At 48.9% G+C, this 22,355-nt stretch overlaps 1 protein-coding gene across 2 annotated transcripts in view; it reads right to left on the reverse strand.

The window, feature by feature from the left end:
* DNAH9 (dynein axonemal heavy chain 9) overlaps positions 1-22,355 on the reverse strand; it is a 301,438-nt gene that overhangs the window by 128,650 nt on the left and 150,433 nt on the right. For both annotated transcript variants that reach the window (XM_054571228.1, XM_054571229.1), the window contains exons 37-41: positions 21,141-21,314; positions 20,434-20,641; positions 5,947-6,112; positions 3,965-4,067; positions 3,158-3,397 (exon numbers count right to left, since the gene is read on the reverse strand). In XM_054571228.1, coding sequence (XP_054427203.1) covers positions 3,158-3,397; positions 3,965-4,067; positions 5,947-6,112; positions 20,434-20,641; positions 21,141-21,314 — 891 coding nt within the window. The remainder of the gene's footprint in view (positions 1-3,157; positions 3,398-3,964; positions 4,068-5,946; positions 6,113-20,433; positions 20,642-21,140; positions 21,315-22,355) is intronic.

A 22,355-nucleotide genomic window follows, 5' to 3' on the forward strand; every position in this document is an offset into this window, starting at 1 on the left:
TTGTTCTTATTTTTGCCAGCAACGTGATAGTATGTAGAGGTACCACCCTGATATCGCACACAGAGGAGGAAAGAGTGCGCGGAGGGCAGGCGAAGGCGGCTTCAGGGAGGCGGGGATGTCCTCCTCCTCGGGCTGCGGTTCTGAGTTGTGGTTACACAGGTGTGATGACTTCGTGACAATTAACCAAGCTCTCTACTTAGGACTTCTGTGCTTTTCTGCGTGTGTGTTATACTTTAATAAAAGTTTCTTTAAAAACCAAAAGGACATGCCATGCGGTCCACAGCCATGCATGAGCTGTGGAGGGCAGGAAGAAGCGCCCACCAGGGCCCCTCGCTCCCAGGGCTGCGTGTGACCTGAAGGATGCTGTTGAGGTTTCTGAGCCCCATTACGGCCAAACACTCGGGCTGACTGACCGTGAAGGACTGAGTCAGTGTGAGCAGGGCGAGTGCAAACTTGGCACCATCTAGATAGTGATGTGTCACGCTGAGGTGGGAACGAATAGTCATTTCTGCTCCTCAGAGCACTCAAATTCCGTCCTGAATGGGACCAGGAGGGAAGTGCAGAGCCGGTCTCAATGATGATGGCACCTCCGATCAAGCGGGATGGAGGAAAACAGCGTACCCTCTAGGCAGGGCCGCCCCCCATCAGGCCTCTAGGCAGGCAGGCTGCGGGGGAGGGTGTGGTGCGGGGAGGGGGCCGTGGCAAAGCTTCGAGCTCGCAGCTCCCCCTGGGGGAGAGCCAGGGGCTGTGTGCTTGGAGGGAGGCAGGCGCTTCATGGGGCTGCACCTCCCTACCCTTGCAGCAGGTGGCGACAGCTGGCAGGCTGCAGACAGGCCTGGCTGGACCCAAAGTCCAGGGGTGGCCACTCAGGTTGCCTGAGTCCAGCAAAGAAACAGACCAGGGGGAACAAGAGACTCACTCCCACTCCACTATCACCCCTAAATCAAGGCTGGGATAGAACGTTCCTCCTCAGGGAGCCTCCGTTGCCCCGACTGCCTGCATGGTGGGGCTGAAATCTCTAGCTTCGGATGCCTTTGCTGCTGCTTACAGCTCTGTGATTGGGCGCAAGGAACTCGATTTGTCTGTGGCACAGCTTTGTCATTTCTATACTGGAAATGATCAGTGTTCTACCTTATATGGCTGTTGCGAGGAGTAAAACATCAGAGCTTAGAACTGTGCTCAGGAAACGCTAGCTATTGTCATGGACTAAAGTCAGACTTTTAAGGGGGGCTCTCTCTGGGCTCAGATTATCTTCCCCATCTCACCCGCCAGCCGCTCGCGGCCCCCACCCCCACCCCCACCTCCCGCCGCCAGCGTCCCTCTCCGCTCCCACCAGACCAGACTGCTTGTTGCTTACTAACATTGTGTTATACTTTTCTACCAACCCGATAGTTCATGCTGTCATCGCCTAGCTGGTAACTTCTCTTGACTCTCCGTTGAATTGGGATAAAAATGTGTATCCCAAAGGGCTGTCATGAGTATAAAGTTTAAGTTATACAGGTGACAAGGTGCCTGTCCAGGCAGGAGCTAGGGCTGGATGCTGCTGGAAGAGACTCTATGCCTCTTTTCCCTTGAGTTCTGCCACGTTCAGCAACGTGAATTTCATCAAACGACTTTAACTCTTTTTTTTTTTTTTAACTTGGAAAATACAGACGGTAACACCCCCACCTCGTCACGCTGCAGTGAGATTTAAGCGAGGGATTGTGTGATTAAAAAAATGTCTTTTTAAATTAATATTCAATAAAAGGGAGATAAGAACGGCTGCACACAAATCTTGCCATCACCCAGGCCGAAGGGCTGTGGGCCCGAAGACTCAGGCTGGGGGCTGCGTCCTCCTGGCTGCCGTCAGCCTCTTAGGCTTGTTCGTCTCGTTGGAAGTTCCGATGAGAAGCACAGAACGATGTGCTGATGGAACGGGGTCCAGGCCAAGAACCCGAAGACCTAGATTCTAGTTCCAGTTCCTTCCCTGGCTGAGGCAAATCTATATAATCTTAGCAGGTGTCTGTTTCTTCATTTTTAAAGAGGTAATGCTTGGGAGGTCTGTGGTCCTTCCAGGACTGCTCTCCTGAGCCAGCTTACAGATGTCCTCGGAGACTGGACCTTGCTGTGGGTCTCAGGGACGCCCCCTTCCGGTTAGGCCTCTCGGACATAGCTCTTGGATATTTGAACAGGGGTTTAGTGGGTTTCTGGTCTTTATAGCCAAGAGTCCTGGGTGGCACACGCAGGCCCTATGTCCTCAGGCTGTGGCCCTTTGCTGGTCTTGGGTTCCCCAGAGCCTGACCTACACAGGCAGTGTGCTGGGTAATTAATTCCAAACACATGTGTGCTGCCCATGGAGGGTCATGCCTGACCTGGCTGACATTTCCTTGCAGGTGTGGCCTCTGCTTGGTGCGAAAGGCATTCTCCCCTCGGCAATGGCCCAGGGCTGTCTCGGGGTGGGGTCTCTCTGGAAAGCAGTCAGTGCAGATTCTTGTCCAGGATGGGAGAGCTGTGGACGTCACCGTGTGAGGATGCTGTGCCTGACCCGGGGGAGAGAGGGCCGGGTTTGCTGCATTGTGCTCCACAAGTGAAGGGCCAGGCAGCTGGAAGCCACAGGCAGAGACAGCACATCACAAATCAGATGAGCAGCTGAAAGGGCCTGAGATGGCCTTGGCCTGGAAAAGAACCTGGAATATTTAGAACTGAGGATCCCAGGGGCAGGAGGATGGCGGCTCAGGAATATCATGACCCGGCTTCTTCAGGAGGCAGAGGCATCCTGCACGGTTGGGGGACCTTTGTTTCCATCCAAGAGCAGTGGATGCACCACCAGGGCCTGCAAAATAGTTTTTCTTTCTTTCTTCTGTGCCATTTCCCCCCTAGAGGTGCTGAGATCTCTATGTAACATTACCTCCAAGATGCCGAGCCTTCTCCAGCCCAAACGAACCAACTTGGAAATGCACTCTGCTTCCTGGGAAATAACTGAGTCGGCAGGCAGAACTCTGTTTTTTGAGGTCCTCCTTCACGGAGCCCATGGCACACTAGGTACCAGTTTATGTTCTTGACTCCATAGGCACTTGGCCTTTTGCTGAGAGTTTGGCATTAACTATTATTTTACTAAGAATGTAAGGAACTGAATCATCACTGAGCCTTCATGGTGTCTCGGAGCAGATGGACTCACCTGGAAGATGTTGGCAAAGTCTCTGAGGTTGAAGATGTAGTGGAATTTGATTGCTGTGGGCAGGAATGTGGCGGCGATCTTCTGATGGAAGGTGAGGGCCAGATGGATCAGCTGCGGGGCGGATTTCTGCAGAGATGCCGGGAAGTTCCCGAGCTTCAGGTGCTGGGTCAGGATGGTGCTATAGATGGAGGGCAGCGCGTCTGCTCCCGGAAAGGAGAGGGCAAAGACACTGAAGTGACGCTGTGCAAGGAAACAGAGGCACATGGGGAGGCCTGGGTTAGACGCCTGTTATCACGGATTGAAAACCACCTTTTCCAAATTTAGATACGACAGTAAAGAATCTTCCTTAGGGCTTTGGATTCTATATTCTGGTCTCATTTTTTCACACGGAAACCAAATTTTGGTTGAACCTAAAATGACCGGGGGAAGAATGGGCTTTGGACCTTGGGTCAAAGATGTTGGTGTGGGGGTAGTAAGAAGTGAACTGAATTTGGAGTTTGGGAACCAGAGTCCAAATTGAAATTTGACACTGAATATCCACATGACCTTAGGAGAGTCCTTTCATCTCTCTGACATCTTCTCATTCTAACAAATGAGTTAAATCTGGTGACCTCCCTGACTCCTTTCAGCTCTAAACAGCTTCAAGACTCTGGGTCAAGGAATTTCTCTTCCTAGAAAGTTAACATCCTTTATGATTTACCACCTCTAAAGGCCGGAGAGGGGTAGGGCCAATAATTACTTATGACCAGGTGACATCAGCCCCGGTGAGGCAGTACTTAGGTCCCCAGAGCCCCGTTCCTTCCCTACCTGAAGACGTGGGTTGATGGTGAAGCTTCCTGCCGTGGGGTTCATACAGGAAACATACTGTACGTTCATGATCTCCTTTAGAGACAGCTTGTTCCGATCATACCTGGGACAGTCAGAAACCCCAGGTGAGCGTTGCGTGAGGGCCCAGGCAGGTGAGTGCCTTGTCAAGGTGAGGTACAATGTGCCCTATCATCAATGTGTTGGGGTGGTAAAAAAAGAAATCCAGATCTATTGGTAGAGACTGAGAAGAGACATGAGCCTAAGACAAAATCTTGAAGGATCCAATATTTACGGGAATAGCACAGGAAGGAGACCACCAAGATGGACTAAGATGTAGGAGGAAAATCAGTGGTGTATGGCACTCCAGAAGGCAAAGGAAGGCAAAAAGAGAAGACAGTCAACTCCATCAAGTGCTGCAGCGAGAATAAAGAAGATGGTAACTCGGCTGGATCTGTTGGATTTCCTAATAAAGATACAGTTAGTAGCTGAACAAGAACAGTTTAATAAAGTGGAGGAAATAGGAACTAAGTAATAGTGGACTGAGGGTGAGTAGGAGATGAGGAAATGAAGACAATGTGAGAAATTTGATTACATAGGGTGAGACAGAGCAAGTGAATAGAGAATGATTTTTTTGAAACAATAGAAGAAATTTATGCAAGTTTATATATATATGAAGGAGACAGGGGACTAGTTGATGAAGTGAGAATTTCAGGAGGCAGAAGAAAGTAGAATTAAGAATCAAGAAAGTGGTGGGTGGTAATGCCTCAGGGAAGATGTAACAGGAGGAGGGGAGAGGGTGCTGGGGATGCAACTAAGTTGTATAGATGTGTAAGCGAGAGACGCACATGGCAGATGGAGTGTGGCCATCAGCTGAGGCGGGTGGGAAGCGTGCGGAGGCGGGGAAGGTGTGACGTGGACATTTCTGAGATTGAAAATGTAAACATAAGAAAGCATTGTGGTAGAATTTCCAAGAAGTTTCTACTTCTCATTTAAGACTTGTGACCATGAATCCAAAGTAATACTAGGAAGCCTGATTCGGATTTCTTCCGATTGAGTGCAGCTGCTCAGATGCCGGCGTGGAGACTGTGGGTGGCTGTAGATGGCAGGCATCCAACAGAGACTTGGGAATGAATGAAAGGCGGCTCAGATTACCACCCCAACTCTAGTCCGCTCTGAATTCCCTCTTCATACTCCCCACTTTTTTCAGCGGCCGATTTCGTGGGAGGTACGAAGGTGAGCCAAAATGGTCTTAGATCACCGACTTGCATTTTTTTTTTTGGCAAGTTCAGACATTTCGCCATTAAAAACTATACTGTTGTAAGAGATGATATCGGACCCATGAGCTGCTCTGAAGAGACCAGGCCGTTAGGACCTACAGACATAGGACCATGAGGTGTGTTAGCTGTGGTCACTGGGGTGCCTGCTTGGGGCTATGGGACCACGAGGACGGGAAGCAGGTAGTCCACTCTGCTCTGCGGGTTTGGACAAGGCAGCTTTTGAGAACAATATTGAATAAAATGGTAGGTTTTTTGCCCTGGCTGGTGTGGCTTAGTGGACTGAGTGCTGGCCTGTGAACCAAAGGGTCACTGGTTTGACTCCCAGTCAGGGAACATGTCTGGGTTGCAGGCCAAGTCTCCAGTAGGGGGCGTGCAAGAGGCAACCACACATTGATGTTACTCTCCTTTTTCTCCTTCCCTTCCCCCTCCCTAAAAATAAATAAATAAAATCTTTAAAAAAAAATAAAAGTAGGCTTTTTCCCCTTAGATGTGAGCTCAGTGCCTTCTTTTCACATAAGACGTAATGCCGTTGCCTGAAAGCACCCTCCAGCGAGCAGAGACTCCTGTGAGGAACAGAATTGCAGGAGAAATCTCCTCCGGCACCAGAGCCAGGCTGAGGCGTGCAGCTCCCGGGGAGCGGCGACGGGCCACAGCCCTGCCTCGGTCCTCTCCCCGCCGGCCCGAGGGCCTGGCACAGGCTCTTACCAGTGCCCGTAGTCCAGGTGCTGCCTGATGATGGTGTGGGGCTGCACCGTCCCGTAGGCATCCACCTCCGGCATGTTCATGTCGTCGATGAAATAGATAAGCTTCTTGTTCCCTGGGGGGCCGTAGTTTCTCCCAGCCTTCTTTTCTAGAGGCTTCTCCAGGACAGCTGACGAGAAAGCCAGTTAGTGAGAAAAGGATGTTCAAACCTCTGGTGCCAGTACCAAGACAGTACAGCAGTCAAGGACGGGCCTCGGTGCAGTGCGCATGTGTGGGCCAAGGGCAGCAGGCGTCACTCCTGGATGCAGGTGTCCTACAGGCCCGGGTGACGTTGGAACGACCTGGCATACTGCCAAAAGCGTCCAACAAGCGCTGGACGTCTCACTCTGTGCAGTGTGTTAGGCTTTTACAAACATTAATTATCTCACATCACGTGTATTATGATACCACTGTACGATTAGCACTATTATCCCATTTTAGAGGTGAGGGAACTGAGGTTCAGGAGAACAAAGCAGCTTTCCTAATGGGGAGCCAGTGTACAAATACAGAGCACATGGCAAAGCCCACATTCTTCCTAGCACACTTGTGGTCCCAGTTTCTTTGCTTATAGACCGGAAGTGGAAGATACCTTGACTGTTCCAAGGCCTCAGAGGATTTCTGAGAAGCTTCCAGTATCATGAACCCCTTTTCCCCCCAACACCTGCAGGCTGCCCGGCTCCTCCCAGCGCATCTCAGGGTCTTTCTGGAGACTCAGAGCAAACTCTCGTCAGGAGGTATCTCTTCAATTATCCAGCCAGGGGAACAGAACCCACCAGCATTGGTTCCCTGCCTGATAGGACTTGTTTAGAACAAACTTAAGTAATAGCATGGAGGTATATGTATTTTTTTCAATCAAGAGATTAAATATTTATGTATTGCAAGAACCAACACTTCCTATTGCAGCTGGAAGCTGTAAGAACCACCTGATTCTTTCTCTTGAAAAACAAGTTTGTAAATAAGGAGAAAGTGCCAATAGACACACGAAGGTGACAGATAGAAAGACAAGTTCCTTCAGGAAACTTGAATATTCTGATTTTCTGGTCCTGAGTTAAATTAAGTGTTTAAAATATGAATTAAATTTAAATGTAATTAGCATCCAATTAACATACACTATCAACCAATTAATCACCCAACACCTTCTTTCCCCCTAAAGATGTAACAACTATATAGGCGATCTGTCAAAATGAAATATAATTAATGGGCTGCCAAGGATGCATTTTTGAGAACAGTCCTTTCAAGAAGAAATTCTCTCCTTAGGAGGACTTGTTTCTCCTCCTCCCAAAGCAGTGATATTCAAATCAACCCCTGAAAATAATTAGGCCCTGTAATTTGGGTTGATTAAGCTCTTTGTACTTCCCAAAGATTGTTGGGGAGAAAAGCCTGTCAGTTAGCGACAAGTGGCCTTGGAAGGCAGCGGGTTAGCTCAAAAGGACGTGCTAAGTACCCCAGAGAGAGAGAGCCCCCCCAACCCCCAAGGATGGCACGCACACGGGGGACCCCCTCTTGGCCAAGCTCTGCTCCAAGTCCCCATCTCAGATAGAGCCATAGAAGGTTGTTCTGCTTCCAGCCACACCTGGAGGAGTAGAGTGGGTTTAAGTGTCAGCGAACGTGTTGATGCTGAAGGTGCCAACCCATGAGACCTACAAAGAAATGGGACCTGGGTTCTGCGTTGTGATACGCAAGCGCTGAGCGTCCAGCCCATGCCCAGGCCAGAGCGCCTCTGCAGCACCTTGCTGCGTGCGGAGCGCTCGCGCCCAGAGCGGTCCCGTGGAGCAGCCCCAGCTGCCCTCCAGCGCTGTTTGATCCTGTCGTGCGACTGAGGAGCCAGTTCATCTTCAGAATGGGTTCCCATTTGTCACCTTATTAGGCTGTCTCCACCGCTCCCATCCCTGTCCAGTCGGCTCTCATCTAGCAACTAAGAAATCCTCCCGCGTGGTCTTCCTACTCCCACCCTAGGTCCCTTCACTGTATTTTCAAAACAGCAGGCAGGGTATCCTCCTAAGACATAAATCAGATTGGCCAGTCCCCTGCGTAAAACTCTGGGCTGGCGGCCCATCTTACCTGGGGCAAAAAACCAGTCTGGTTCCATCCACAAACCTTGCACCTGTTTCTCTCTGCGCACCCCCCCACCCCCGAGTTGTCCCCCCTGCCCCCAGCCTCCTCAGGGACTGTGCTCTGCATTCCGGCCGCCTGGAATCCTTTTCTCCCAAACGCTAGCCCAGTGCTTCTTACTTACCTCAGGCACTTACTCAAATGCCGTTTTCCCAGTAAGCCCTTCCCTGGCACCGTCTAAGGTTTCCACCCCTTCCTAATCCCTGTCCCTGCTTCACTTCTCTCCATAACGCTTATTATCACTTAATATCCTTTGTATTTCACTCATTTATCTTGTTTATGGTTGCACCCTCCCTGCACTCTGAACTCCGCTAGGCCAGCAGTCTCTGTTTTTCTCATTGTCATAGCCTCAGCACGTAGAATATGAGCCAGCATAAAGTAGGATGTTCGATAGCATTTATTACATTAAGGAATAAATGAACGAAGTTTATTATAACAAACTCTGTGAGGAGGCAGAGAAAGAGCCATTATCCCCACTTCGTAACCAAGGTAATGGAGGCTGAGGCAGGTTAAATGCTTTGCTGGAATGAGAATTCGGGTCTGCAGATGCCGATGCTTCTGTTTCTTTCATATCCCCGGAAGAAAGTCCTTGTGAACCCTCACATCCCGCCCCATCTCTAGGGATGCCCCTGGCCATGCCAGTCCCCCTGAGCGCCCCCGTCTCTGAACTTAGAGCAGTTCATTCATTCGTCCACCGAATGTTACCAGGACCTTGCTCTGTACAGAGAATTTGACGTACATTATATCATTGACCCCGAAGAGCTCCCTGGTTGCGTGTTATCACCAGCTTTTAGAAATCTTCTAACAAATGAGAAAACTGAGGCTTAGAGAAATTAAGGGACTTTATCCAAGGTCATACAGCTACTGAGGGCAACGCCAGGATTCCTACCCGGGTGCCCTCAGGTAGCCCCTCGGGCGCGCTGCGTCTCCCGCACTCTCAGCTGCGGCGCGGCCTGGGCCCGGGAGGGGCCCCGCTCAGCGAGCCGCTGCCTGAGTGCGTTTGGACAGAGAGCACCAGTCATTATTCATGTTTTACTTTGCCTCATGATTTGGGCACCTGTGTTTGAACTATTCTTTCCACATTATCTAAATTTCACATTGAGATGTTTTAGTTACATTGTGAGGGCTTTGTGTTTATTCTTTCAAAACAAACATGCTTTGCATGATTATAAAAATAAAACATATGCATTTATAATGAGTAAATGAGTAAAGCATACAAAATCATAAGGATGAAAATGAAAATTACCTATATTTCTTGACCTAACAATGAGCATTACTTTCAATATTTGGGTGTATTTCATCCTAGCCTATTTGCTCTGCTAGATTTTTCCTGTACAAAGTCAGAATTATACTGTATATTCTGCTTGTATCTTTTTATTTCACATATTGTAAACATCTTTATATGATAAATAGATATCCCCCTAAAACTTGGTTATTTTTTATTAGCCCAAGTAGGCTTTTATTTTTAATAACAGAAAGTCTGTTTAATAAAGAAATTACATATTTAACAGAAAATTTAAAAAGTTAATTTTTAAAAATTAACTAAAAGCTAAAAGTTCAAGGCATGTTGAGAGAGAGTCCTTTTTTAAAATCTAATTTAAAGGAATTTATTTTTTATAGCAATAAAACAAAAGTCAAGAAAATTATTTTGAAGTTTTTCTTTACTGGCAATATTTGGAAAATAAAGTTGATTATACTTTCCCAAAGAGTAGCAATGTTAAAATATGGGGTTATAGTCCTGTACTAGGATTCGGCATTCAAATAAATCACTGGTCTAGCCATCAATGTGTCATAAATGGAAAAAAAAACAAAACTACTCTAAAAGTCTAAAAAAGTCTTTACTAATTTAAAATGCTCTTCCCAGTTCCATTAGAAAGGCATAAATACATGGCACATATTAATTACAAAAGGCATTCCATGTGCTATTAAGTGCCCACACAGGAAGAAAATGTAATTGGGGACCTAAAACTGAAGTACTTACTTACTATATTTAACATTAAGTAATCTTGTCATCTTAGAATTTAGGGCGTTGCTAGGGAAATAGAAGGCACAAGATTCTTTAAAAAGGTGTCCAGATATTTAAAGACACTTTTTGATACATTTTCCTAAAACAAGCAGAGGCATTCAGCCGTCTCCCTAATTCTAGAGGTTTCTCTTCCCAACATTTTTAAAAGATGTGAGATACTGTACGTCCCCTTTATTGTCTCTTCCCTTCTCAGTCCACCAAAAGCTGAGACTGTGAGGGCTGCCTCAGGCGGAAGGCCCTGCTGCCTACGGACGGCCACCCTGGCTGGTATGAGAGCCCCTTCTCACTCCTGAGGACACAAGAGAGGGAGCTACCTGGTCAGCGGCAGATACTTTTAAAAAAGCTTAAAAACACTTTGCTTTGTGTAGAGTTGGCCAAAAGGAATAAGGATAAACTGATAGTGGTCATTTTACAGAGCAGAAAGCACTATGTAGAGTCAACCTGAGATACTGTCGTTGAAGGTGCTTTTTCTATAAAGAAGTCTGACTCAGTGAGATGAAATAAATCAGACAACTGTTTTCCTTTCACTTTCTTAAGGTGGTTTTCTGGACCTGGTTTCGTGTGAGTGTTTGGCAAATGGTGTTAGGATATCTGGAGGTTTGAGGGACATCCTGTTTATTAACAAGAGCTAATTAAAGCAAAACCTAATTAAGAGACGCTGGTCGCCCAAGTACCTAGCATTGGGGCTGGAAAACAGCACCCACCCCTTCCCACTGACACACCGTGATGGGTATTTTACAAGAGCGATGAGATCCCGGAGCCCTCCTAACCAGGGTAACGCAGCACCTAAAAATACTTGCTCCAGTCCTTACTGAATCAGCGGCAGTGCAGGAATTACTGGGTATTAGCCTTGATGTGGTGCCTCGGGGCGGGGTCCTCGTGGACTCCGGAGCACCCTGCTGCCGTCGCTGCCCGCCTCGGGTGAAGTGCTCCCTCGGGCGCTGTTTCTGATCTGGTAGGTGGCTTTGGGCGGCCCGCACCCCCAGCACTGCTGGGCCTGCTGCACTGGCTCTTTGAATGACCGCCCCCCGCCCGCCCCCCACACACACACTCTGGGCGGAGGCCACGGCGCAGCTGAGAAGCGCGCCTCTCTGCTGCCACCTCCCAGGCCTGGGCCTTCCTCTTCAGCCCCCCTTTCTCTCCTCCCCAGCACGCTCACGGTGGCTCACTGAGGCTTCTGCGGGAACGCTTTCCCTGGAGGTGCCACGGAGTGGGCCTTTGCAGCTGCCCCCGCTCAGGCTTTCTGTAGCGGCGCCTGTCCTGCCTGCGGCTCCGGTACTGTCTCTTCCTTGCCGGCGAGGCGCTCCTCCCTGCCACTCACTGCTGCTTCAGGTCGGACTCCAGCTTTCCCTTCGCCAAGAGCTGTGTTTCAAGCTCCAGAGTTCGTTCTGCTTATTAAGGGGCTAATTATTATCTCATTCACAGGATCTTACCACTTTCTTGTGCACAGTTGTTCTACTGATTTTCCATTTCCCTTCTACAGGCCTTAGGTTAGTTGGTCCGCTTTCCCAGCACAGGTTTAGGATCATCCTGGACAGGCCATTTTCCACCGGCGGGCAGCCTAGCCTCCTGCATGACCGCTTTTTGCTGGATTTGAGCTTTTTTTATTTGCTGGTCAAGCGTCATCACCTCCAGGGTCTTTTCTGTAAGCCTCATGGTGATGTTTGTTGGCCTCTCTGGTTTCAAAAAATTAATAATCAAAGGAAAACATGATGTAAGAAAAATCCTGGGTGCCTTGGAAAACTTGCTCCCAGAGCCCAGGCTTCGGTTCACTGCTCACTGAGAGCCACGGTGACAGGCCGCCAGGAGCGGGGTCAGGGGCCTGCTGCTACGTGTGCAGACAGCAGCCCCTTGCCGCAAGTGCTCCTGATTTCTGGGGTCTGGGCTCAGTAGGAGGCCGCACCGTCTAGCACCCAGCAGATCACAGCTCAGCCTGGTCCTGACCAGGGCAGCCTTGAGTGGCACCCCGATGCCCACCTGCAGACCGGACCCAGAGGGGCACCGTGGCCCTGGAGGGGGCAGCCCTGGCACCCTGGTGCCCGGCAGCCCTGGTCCGCACTCAGTGGGGGTACAAAAAGTGAACTGTGGGGATTTTCCCCGCATAGCCAGGCCCATCCCCACCACGTTGAGCTCACTCTCTTCTGGCCACTGGCAGCCGGGCCCCCGGCCGGGCCAGCTCCCCGCCATCGACCGAGGTCGGCTCCTGGGCCGGGTGGGCTCAAGAAGATACGCAGACATGCCCTGGCTCTTCCCTCTCCAGCCTGTTAGAGCCATTTGGAGCCTGTTCTACTCTCTTTAACAGCAGGGAATGTGGAACTTGGAATGTAGACCTCTCCCTAGCCACGTCTCCATGGTGATCAGTCAGAGGAGGCGGAGCCAGCTGAGCTCTTGTGAGGAGACATTGGCCTCAGTGTGTTTGTTGGTGTTGGGAACATTTTTCTTGAAACAAAACATATTCTGAAGTTTCTAGGGTGGGTTTGGCTGCTGTTATATTCAGCTCTCATTGATGGGCCTTGAGGTCCAGGTTCACCTCCAGCTCAAGGAGACCCTTTGGCCTAGGAGATCCTGGACTTGAACTTGTCTGGCTTCTCACCATTGAGCTCATGATCTTCATGCTCCAACTGAACATAGCCGTCTCCTTGGTGAATGCCCACCTGGGAAGAGGCCTAAGTCTCCAAGAGTTCATCAAATCCCCAAAACTTGATTTTAATTGCTGCATTGTATTCCATGATTTGGAAGTACCAAAATTTAGGGAATTGTTTCTCTATTGCCTAAAAATGTGTTGTTTTCACTTTTCTTACACTTTGAAACTCCCTTCTCCCATTCCAAGCAGAGCATCTTGCTCCCTGGAGAAACAGCTTTGGAAATTTAATTTTGTGTCATCTCCTTCTTGGAAGACATTGGACAAGCAGACAAGCATTGTCTATCTGTGATAATGTAAGTCAATGCTCTTTGCAGGTTAAAAGTTTGATCAGATCCTTTATGATCCTGTCCAACAGTAAACTTTCAATGAACAGGTTATGAAAATTTGCTTTATGCCGAGACCCAGACACTTGAGCTCCTCTCTAATCGGTAAAATTAAGCACTCATATATCTGTTGAACTAATAGTTCAAATTGCAGTTGGGCAGGAAGAGAATTAAGGATAGCGAAGCACATCATCTTTGGCTCATTCTCTCAACATGACAAATATAAGCCCATAATGCCTGAACCAAGTCCTTTGCATCTCTTTTTCTCTTTCTAAACTATCCTGCCTATGGGTCATTGCAAATTCTTTTATTTAAAAAAATTACATGTTCAAAATGAATGAGAAGGGGCTTTTTAAAGTATTTTAAGAGACATAAAACAGACCAACTCAAATAAAGACTAAAGTGGATTCTAAAACAATGTAGGAGAAGATACTTATTGGCACCAGTAATCTAAGATGATGGAGTTACTGTAACCAAATAAAAATGTATCTCACATTGCCCTCTATGAGCTGCCCACCAGAAAGTTCAGAACTAAACCTGTGATTAATCACAGTAACCATGCCAACCTGGACAAGTCCATCTCCCCTTTTGTATGAAAAAGAATTTTTTTCAGCTACCAAATCCCAAAAGGCATATATACCCTGAATAGTTACAGCAGGTTTATCAGGCTACAACATGGGCATTGCCTTCTACCGAGATTTTACAGAAGACATAAAAATTACTTCAAGTTCTCTTTTATCATCTTAACCCGTGATAAATCTCAAGGGTGGAGTCTGAAACTGTGCCTCTGCAGAGAGAGCGGAAGCAGTGAGGCGGGGACGGAGGAGTTTAGAGAGGCGGGGGCATGAGCACAGGGCATGAGCACAGCCCTCTGCCTCCCTCCAGCTGAGAGGCTGCGCTATTCATCATTATTAACCTGCGCCTTGTGCAGCAGCTGCAGGCGAATCAGTGGAAGACTGAGTGTTTCAGTGACTGACTGAAGGGCCTATTTTATTTACTGTCAAAGGGAAGATATCCATGTGCTCGAGATATCAGAGGAGCAGAAGCAAAGTTAGCCTTCTATGGAAATCCAGATGTGTGACTTTCAGCTTTATCAATGGGGAAGGCCATTACGGCTTGAGGAAATAAGACAGCTTGCAGTAAGACTCACCGTGTGACTTTGAGAGAAGTCACTTTACACCTCTAAGCCTCGTTTTCTCCTCTTATACAAATAGAGATGGTGTCATTGCTCTGAGGGACACCATCTACAACTTCCCTCTCGTTAGTCACTTCCCGGTTGGGTGGCCGTGTGACACAGTGCTGAGCAGTAAGACACAGACATGAGTCTATGATCCTGGAAAGCTCTGATTTCCTGCCATGGGCACTACTCTCCCCCTTATTTTATTTTTTCCATTTTAGAATTCAGATGTGATGGCTGGCACAGCAGCCACTCTGCCACCCCGAGGGGGCAGCTAGGAGAATAATGGATATTATTAGCACTGATATCACTAAAGCATTGACTCAGCATCAGCAACTGCCCACCTCAAGACTTCTTGTCACATGAAAACATTTTCTGTTGATGGCACTCTCATCGGATTTCCTGCTGCTTCAGTCAAAAGCATTACGGATTCAGTGTGTCATTGAGTGGGGAGGATTGAATGAACCAACTCACACGCTGGGCATATTACAAACATTAAATACAGCATGCGCTGCCCGCAGTGGTGAGCAATGGGAATGCCTGGAAACACAGCCCCCATTTGTGTTCGAAGGAGTTCTGAATCCGCGCTTAGGAAAGAACTCCCTGGAGACCCTGGAGCTGGAAGTAATGAGAGAGAGGAGAGACGCAGGGATCGCCAAGCAGCTGCCTTCTCTATTGAAAAAAAAAATCTGATTCTGAGAAAAATGGGTGAGCTGCAGAATATCCCCCTGCAGACCTTGATGAATTGATCTGCTGGGTGGAGTTGTTGCCCATTTGAAAGCCGTCACGTTCCTTCCAAAAATGTAATTTTTGTTTTAGCATACGTTATGTTAAATTTCTTTTTCAAAAAAAAATTGGGATTTGCTTGTGTTCCTTTTGTTTTGGCACTTGTGGCTTAGATATTATTTTATAATATTTACAGATTCTTAAATTTAAAAAGGATTTTAATATTATTATAGTAGCTTTCATTTACTAAGCACTTAGTGCATGCTAGGAATCATTCTGAGTGTTTTACATATTTTATCTTGCTATTTAGGAATGGAAAGAATGAACCGTCGATATATTCAACAACGTGGATAAATCTGAAACTCACGCTGAGCAAAAGAAGCCACACAATAACAAGTACACATTGAATTATGTAAAATTCTAGAAAATGCAGCCTAACATAGTGCGACAGAAACAGATCAGAGGTTGCTCAGGCACCGGGATGGGGGGGTGGGTGGGAGTTGAGTGAGAGGCAGGGGTTACCAAGGGCCTTTCAAAGGTGATGGATATGTGCCTTATTCCAATGGTAGTGATGGTTTCCTGAGCACATTTTCCAAAACTTTTTGAACTGTATGCTTTAATATGTGCCATGTATTACATGTCAATTAAAACTCAAAAATGTTTTTTAAAGGGAAAATGTTAGAAAATTATCCTGCTTTGTAGAAGGAAAGTGAATAAAAAAGCTGGGATGTATTCACACAATAGAATTCTAAGCAGTAGTGAAAATCAATGAAACCGATCTCCATGTGTCTAAACAGAAAATGATTTAAAAAGGAAATTGCCAAAGGAGGTTACAGTATGTTATATACTTAACATTTAAGTGTCTACGCCATGGTGGATGTTTATGGGCACACATATGAATCAAAAGTGTAAATGTGGAGCAGTGCTCATTAGCTTCAGTAGCCGGGTAACAAGGGGCAGGAAGGAGGAAAGGGTGGGGGGGGTGGGTGTTGGCTGTTCCTAGAGGACGAAGATACATCGGGAAATGACAAAATGCTACTATCTGTGAGATCTGGGCGGTGGGTACATGGGCATCTGTTCGATTATTTTCTGTACATTTCTGCAGGATTGAAATATTTCATAATTTTTTAAAAGTTTAAATAATTCTTCATCCCACGGTCAGCATCCAGTTCCCCTTGCTGGGGCCGTTCTTACGGTTTCTTGTGTGGTTTTCTGGAGATTTTCTGAGCATAGATAAGAGCCTAGACGTGTGAGTGCATCTATGTGCAAATTTTCATATATCTCTTTTCAAGCAGAATTTGGAGCATGCTGTATAGACTGTTCTGCATCTTTCTTTTCTCAACAAAGCCTTGGAAATAGTTGCAGTTCAATTCATACAGAATTTCCTCGTTCTTTGTAATACTGTTTAGCATTCCATCATGTGGATAATTAGGTTATTTTGCATCTTTTGCCATTGGCGACACATTTTGCACATCTGTACAGACTATACCACGGCGCATCCAATCTTTTCCTGGTTACACGGGGCTTCACTACAGCAGCAATGAAAACACTGGGCTGCAAAACGTGATGGGCTTCTGAGGGGAGGGGGAGACAGTTTGCCTCTGGTCTAAGGGAGCAGCTACCTTTTGAGTTCCTGTATTTTCTTTGATTAGTTTCCTATTTCCTCTTGCATATCCACTGAGTTTCTGGCTCCCACATTTCTGTTGGTAGCATATTAATACTTTCTTCATTTTAGGAGGCATTTTGTTGCCTCTTTATAAATTGTTTTAGGCTACGTAGCCAAATAGTCCAAGTGGTTTGGGCTGTGACTAAGGAAAGAGGAAGGAGGTCCCAGGGAAGGGGAGTCAGCGTTTTTCGGAGTCAAGGGTAAGAGCTTCAGTGCTTGGACTTTGTTACCTGTATGCTGGGGGCTTGGGGTTACTCTCAGGTCCTAGTCGCACTTGGAGAGGCGAGGTGACAGGACAGGAGCTTCATCTGCCACCTTATGTAAAAGGAGGGATGAGACCAGAGGCCACCAGAGAATTAACAGGAGGCAGAAAGCGTTGCGTTTTGGTGTATGCCGGCTGCAGTGAAGTCAGCGTTCAGCCTGGCTCTATCTGACGGTGCGCTGTGACTTTTACATCCCCCGTATTCCAATAGGAGGGAAGGCCCCCCAGGTGAGGGACCCAGAGTAGGAGCCAAGGGTCTGGGCAGTGTAAGGAGCTCAGCTCCCCTTCCTGGACTATGATTATTTACTCGCTATTTAAAGTATTTTTACATTATAAAATTATAATAGGATTCTAGAAAACTCCTCTGGAAGACTCTAGTAGTCCTACTAAGGATGACTGTAATAAGATCAAATACGTATTGCAGTTTCTGAAGTACTTTCTCACTAGAGACACAGTGTGGCCTCGTGGTTGGGGCACAGACACAGAGATCTGACCGCCTGGGTTTAAACCCTGGCTCTCCACCTACCGTGTGGCTTAGGGTAGCATGCTTAGCTTCTCTGTGCTGTGGTTTTCTCTTATGTAACACAGGGTTACAAATACCTACCTCACGAGGCTGTACAAAATTAAAGGATTTGAAAATGTATAAAAGCCTAATCTCAAGTTAGTGCCTAACTCATGCCTGGGGAATGTTTGATGCATGTTAGTTATCAGCATCATCATCACCTTCAGCATCAGCATCAGTGTAGTTGTAAGAACAGCCAGAGTTGGTGTAAATGGACAGAGCTGGTAATCTGATTAGTCATTGGACTTAGGGCTTGCAACAAGTGTAGCGGTGGATCTTTCCAGGAACAAGAAAGGGAAACTGTGTTTGGTGGACCAAACAGCGCGAAGATGCAAACCGGACTCACTGGCCGCGCGTGCGAGCCAGCCAAGCGATTCTGCGGCGCCTCTGGTCCAGACCTCACCTAATGCCGTCTCAAACAGAACACGCCGTGGGAACCGTGGTGTTCCTGTTTCACAAACTTGCTGGGGGTGAAGCCTACTTAATAAAGGAAGACCTGAGAGTATTCATGGAAAAGGAGTTGCCTGGATCTTTGGAAAATCAAAAAGACTCTGTGGCTATGGACAAAATAATGAAGTTACCTGGACCTGGGCTGAGACAGCAGAGTGGGCGTCCAGAGCTTCCGTTCACTAGTTGCTGGGCTCCCCATCACACAGGGCTGTCCTGTGGCGCACGTGGGGCAGAGGGGAAGGAGTGGGCTGCACTGAGCAGTTACTCCCGTCCTGGTAAGAGTGCCCCCCAAGTGGTGGCTTAAGGAATCTCTGCCCCGTAGCTTTTCCCGTATTTCATGAGCAGATTGGGACTCTCAGAAAATGTACAAATGAAATTCTACCCCCGTTGGACAAGAGGAAAAAAAGTCAATTAAAGTCCGATCAACTTTTGATTTTTATATTGCTTGTATCCTCTTGCCCTCAATAAACAAATTCCCTTTTTAAATTCAAGGGTGGGGGGAAGACATGAACCAGCCAGGCATGGGAAGGTTGCTCGTGACCCCGGCTGGGCACTAATGCGGCGGCGCCAGGCCAGGGTGGCGGGTTGTGGCGCTGCGCGGCTCACTGGCTGCTGAGCTCTCGGAGGTAAAGAGGGCGCTAGTGGTCACTTGGGCTGTTAAGACTGAGGGCATTTTGCAATGGCTAAACATAGCCACTATTTTAAAAATTAGATAAACTCGCAATTAAGTAAATTATATTAAAACAAAGGTAATAAATATTCAAATTCATCAGATCTAAATTATTTTGCTACTTTTTGCCATTATCTGTGCTCTTGGGGTTACTTTGGTTTATTTTATCTGCAACCCAAAAGTGCCGTGGATGGTATGCTACTGTGCATCACTCCTTGACTGGAAACTGGTTGTCGTGGGAGTAGTTACACTAAGGAAATGGGCAAGCGTGCAAACCAGGTCTTGGTTTGTTTTGCTGATTGTATAGACTTAACAAAATGCAGGAGGAAAATATTAAGCAGATTAAACTTAGAAGTATATCATGCTTGCCGCTGTTTACCTTGTGAAGAGCACAAACTGCAGAAGTATCCTTTCAGTGGTCAAAGATGCTCACACCCTGGACAAACTAGTGAAGTTTCAGCATAAGCCTTCATTGGTTCACTTTGTCTTACTTGTCAACACTCATGTGGGACCCACATGTGGGACTCAGTTTCTGAGTTAGGGCTGAGGGTGTAAAACCTTTACCAGCCCAGCAGCGGACGAAGCCCATGGAGAGGCCTCTGTCACGGAGGGGGAGAGAGAGGCCACTCTAACTTCCACCAATGAGCTGTGAGCGCTCAGCTGCTATGACAGGCGGAGAGCAGACACAGCACCGCCCCACGAGCATGCGAGGCTGGCCGGACCCTCACCCTGGAAGAGGTGGCCAATGGGGCAGAAAGTAGGCAGGGAGTGAGCCAGTCTCCCGCATGGGCCTGGGGAGAGCCGAGCGCTGGCAGCTCCAGGGTTGCCTCTGGGGCTGGCACTGGACGGCGGCCGCAGAGGGACCGGGTAAGTAAAAACGGTCCAGGCTGAGCAAGTGGGGTCAAATGAAGCCTGTTTTTCACGTCTGCCAGCCTAAGGCCTGCTGAGGCCAGGTTCACGTTTCATGTTATAAGGTATGTCATTTACCAAGCAGCACACATACTGAATTCCTCGCTTTCAGCTGATTTTGCATTCCAGCGGTGGGGCTGGGTTACAAGGAGTGGGCGAGCCTATTACCGCGTGAGGTGTAAGAGCAGGGTTAGTCCCTGGCCCTGCCGCTTCCCTCCTCTTACAGGGAGGCTGGTGGGTGGTTCTTCTAAGGGAAGCTGTTTCCAGGGGTAGTGTGTCGATTGTTTCTATAAAAAGGAGACGCTCTGTGAGTGAGGGCTTAAGGAGGAAGTGACTGGGGAGGGGAAACACCTGCACTAACCCTCCGAGCCTGCAGCTCGCCCCGGAGGGCCCCTAGGAAGGCCAGTACGTAACCTTCCAGGGAACAGCAGGTTCGATGTGGGCAGAAGACTGAGGTGTCACACCAGCCTCGCTGCTCAGTGGTAACCTTGGGTGATGTATTTTTACCTGCGCCTCGGTTTCCCCATCTGTAAAATGTGAGGGGTGGATGAAATGATCTTGAGGGACACCTCAGGTGACAAGCCCATGCAAATCTCTCAATGGGTTTTCAGGGTTTTTTGTTTGTTTGTTTTTGGCCATCAGGGTGTTGAACTGCTCTTTGCTAAACTCCTGCCCTGGAAGAATTCAGCAGGTCAGGGAGGAGGGTAGGGAGAAAGGATGGGGGCAGGGGCTGTGCTAAGGGGTGCAGGAGAAGTGGGAGAGAGGTGTGGTGGGAGAGCAAGGAGGGGAGGGGCGGGAAGGGTGTCATGAGAGGAAACGCACTGCCCAGCCGAGCAGGTGCCTGCCACTCTGCTCCAGCTCCACGTCAGGTGGCATGGCCTCTCAGGCACCCCCGGCCTTCCTCCGCGTCCCGCGGCCCCTTACCCTGCAGCATCGCCGACGTGGTGTAGTAGTTGAAAGGCACATTTTTCACCAGGTAGCCCTCTGTGTCGAGGCTGGCTAGCTGGGCTCCCACCAGCACCGACTTGCCTGTGCCCGCAGGCCCCACCAGCATGAGCGGTCGCCGCCGCTCCATGAGCCGCTCCATGAAGTAGCACACGCGGATGGTCTCGCTCGTGTGCACCAGACAAGCCTGGAAGGGGAACACGATGAGCGTGCCAGGGGCTCATGGGAGAAACAGGTGCAGTGCAGAATGTTCTGGAGCATGTCAGAAGAGAGAATTCTGCTGTCATGGTGGATCTCGTTACCATGGGCAGGAGGGCTTTCCCTAACGTCCGCAGTAAGACCATTCCACAAACTCATTCCCTGGGCAGAGAGCACCTCCTGCCTCTCCTACCAGCTCTGTCTGCCTCCGCGGGGCCTCTCGAACATATTCAGAACCTTCTGCCCCTGCCGCCTCCCCCAACCCCACTCCAGGTTGCCAGTGGGGTCTGGTAAGTAAGTTATCTGGCCTTTTGGGGGAAACCTGTGACTTCATGCACCTTCAGTTTCCTCTGGAAAGGCCAGCAGTTGGAGATGACCAATTCCCAACGAAGGTGCATGAAGTCTTGGATACAGAGAAGGGGCTGCTTCTGGAGTCATTGCAGACCCTCAGGGTGACTGCACTTCCTTGGCCATTCGGCCACACTCACCTGCAGAGGCATCTCGGGGTCAAATTCGACCTGGGGCGTGAGTTTGGACCATGGCTCAAATTTCTTGGTCTCTGGGTCTATGTAATAGTCAAAGATGGTTCCCTGGGAAGGAAACTTGACCGTCTTGAATTCGGTCAGCCACCATTTGCTGAACTCCGCCCGGTGGTCCACATGCTGCCAAAAACAAAGCAGGTGGGTGTGAAGGCTCCAGGAGCCTGAGAAGCCTGCACAGGCTGTCCCAGCATCAGGCAGAGGGTCGGGGCGGGGGATACAGCGCCCCTGCCTGTGCGGGTCTGCTTTTCCGGGAGGGACACTGCCTGCGGCCAGGCGCCGCTAGCGGGCCTCCCCCGAACTCGTGTAAGTGCCCATCCGACCCCACAGCGGAGCGCCCCCGGCACTGGCGCGTGGAAGGGCTGCCGCAAGTGGAGGGCGAGGGAGGGAACTACAAGCACACAGAGGAGAGAGCCCAGGACCACAGCGGGCCAGTGTGGGCAAGCTCTCCCGCAGAGGCCGCCTGGCTCCTGAGACTGAGCATGCCCAGGGTGACGGCCGCGGCAGGGAATGATGGAGACGTGTGACCGCGACACCTGGCAGCATGGCGGGCGGGGGAGGGGTGAGTAAGAAGACCCAGGGGATCAGGTACATAGCCACGGGAAGTTCCTGCTTTCTGGACTTCCGTTTCCTCATCTGTAAAATGAGGACCCTGGAAAACAAAATTCCTAGGGTTCCTTTGAGGGCGGAAATTTAAAATCTGGGAGCAGCAGAGAGAAAGCTATAGTGGTCTTCTGGGTAGCGCTCTTTCTACTGTAAGTGGACTCTGGAAAGACAAGGCTTCCTTTCCTGCATGATCCCACAGCCTTTCCTCAGTTTAACAAGTGGGTGTCTCTGCAACGGTGACCTCAGTGAAGAGGCCCCTTCTGACATCCCCACCTCCTTTGAATTCTGAATACTCTCTGGTCCCTTCCCTGCCCTTTGGACTTGATGGCACCAAGGCTGTGCTATCGTAGTGGAGCAAAGTTTTGAACAGAACACCACCGCATTTAATATTCAAAATGCTCTAGTTTAGCCTGGCTGGTGAAAAATCATTCCTATTCTACACCCAAAAAGACAGAAGCTCAAAAGGTTACACTTCCAGAAGCGCATGGCCGAAGCGGGAGCCGGACCCAGGTGTTTGGCCTCCCGACCCAGCGCTCTCCGAGGGATCATTTGCTTCTG

This window comes from Pteronotus mesoamericanus, unplaced genomic scaffold (assembly GCF_021234165.1).
Source record: "Pteronotus mesoamericanus isolate MK-2021 breed Mesoamerican mustached bat unplaced genomic scaffold, CSHL_Meso_final contig_22, whole genome shotgun sequence".
In the NCBI taxonomy this organism is placed as follows: domain Eukaryota; kingdom Metazoa; phylum Chordata; class Mammalia; order Chiroptera; family Mormoopidae; genus Pteronotus; species Pteronotus mesoamericanus.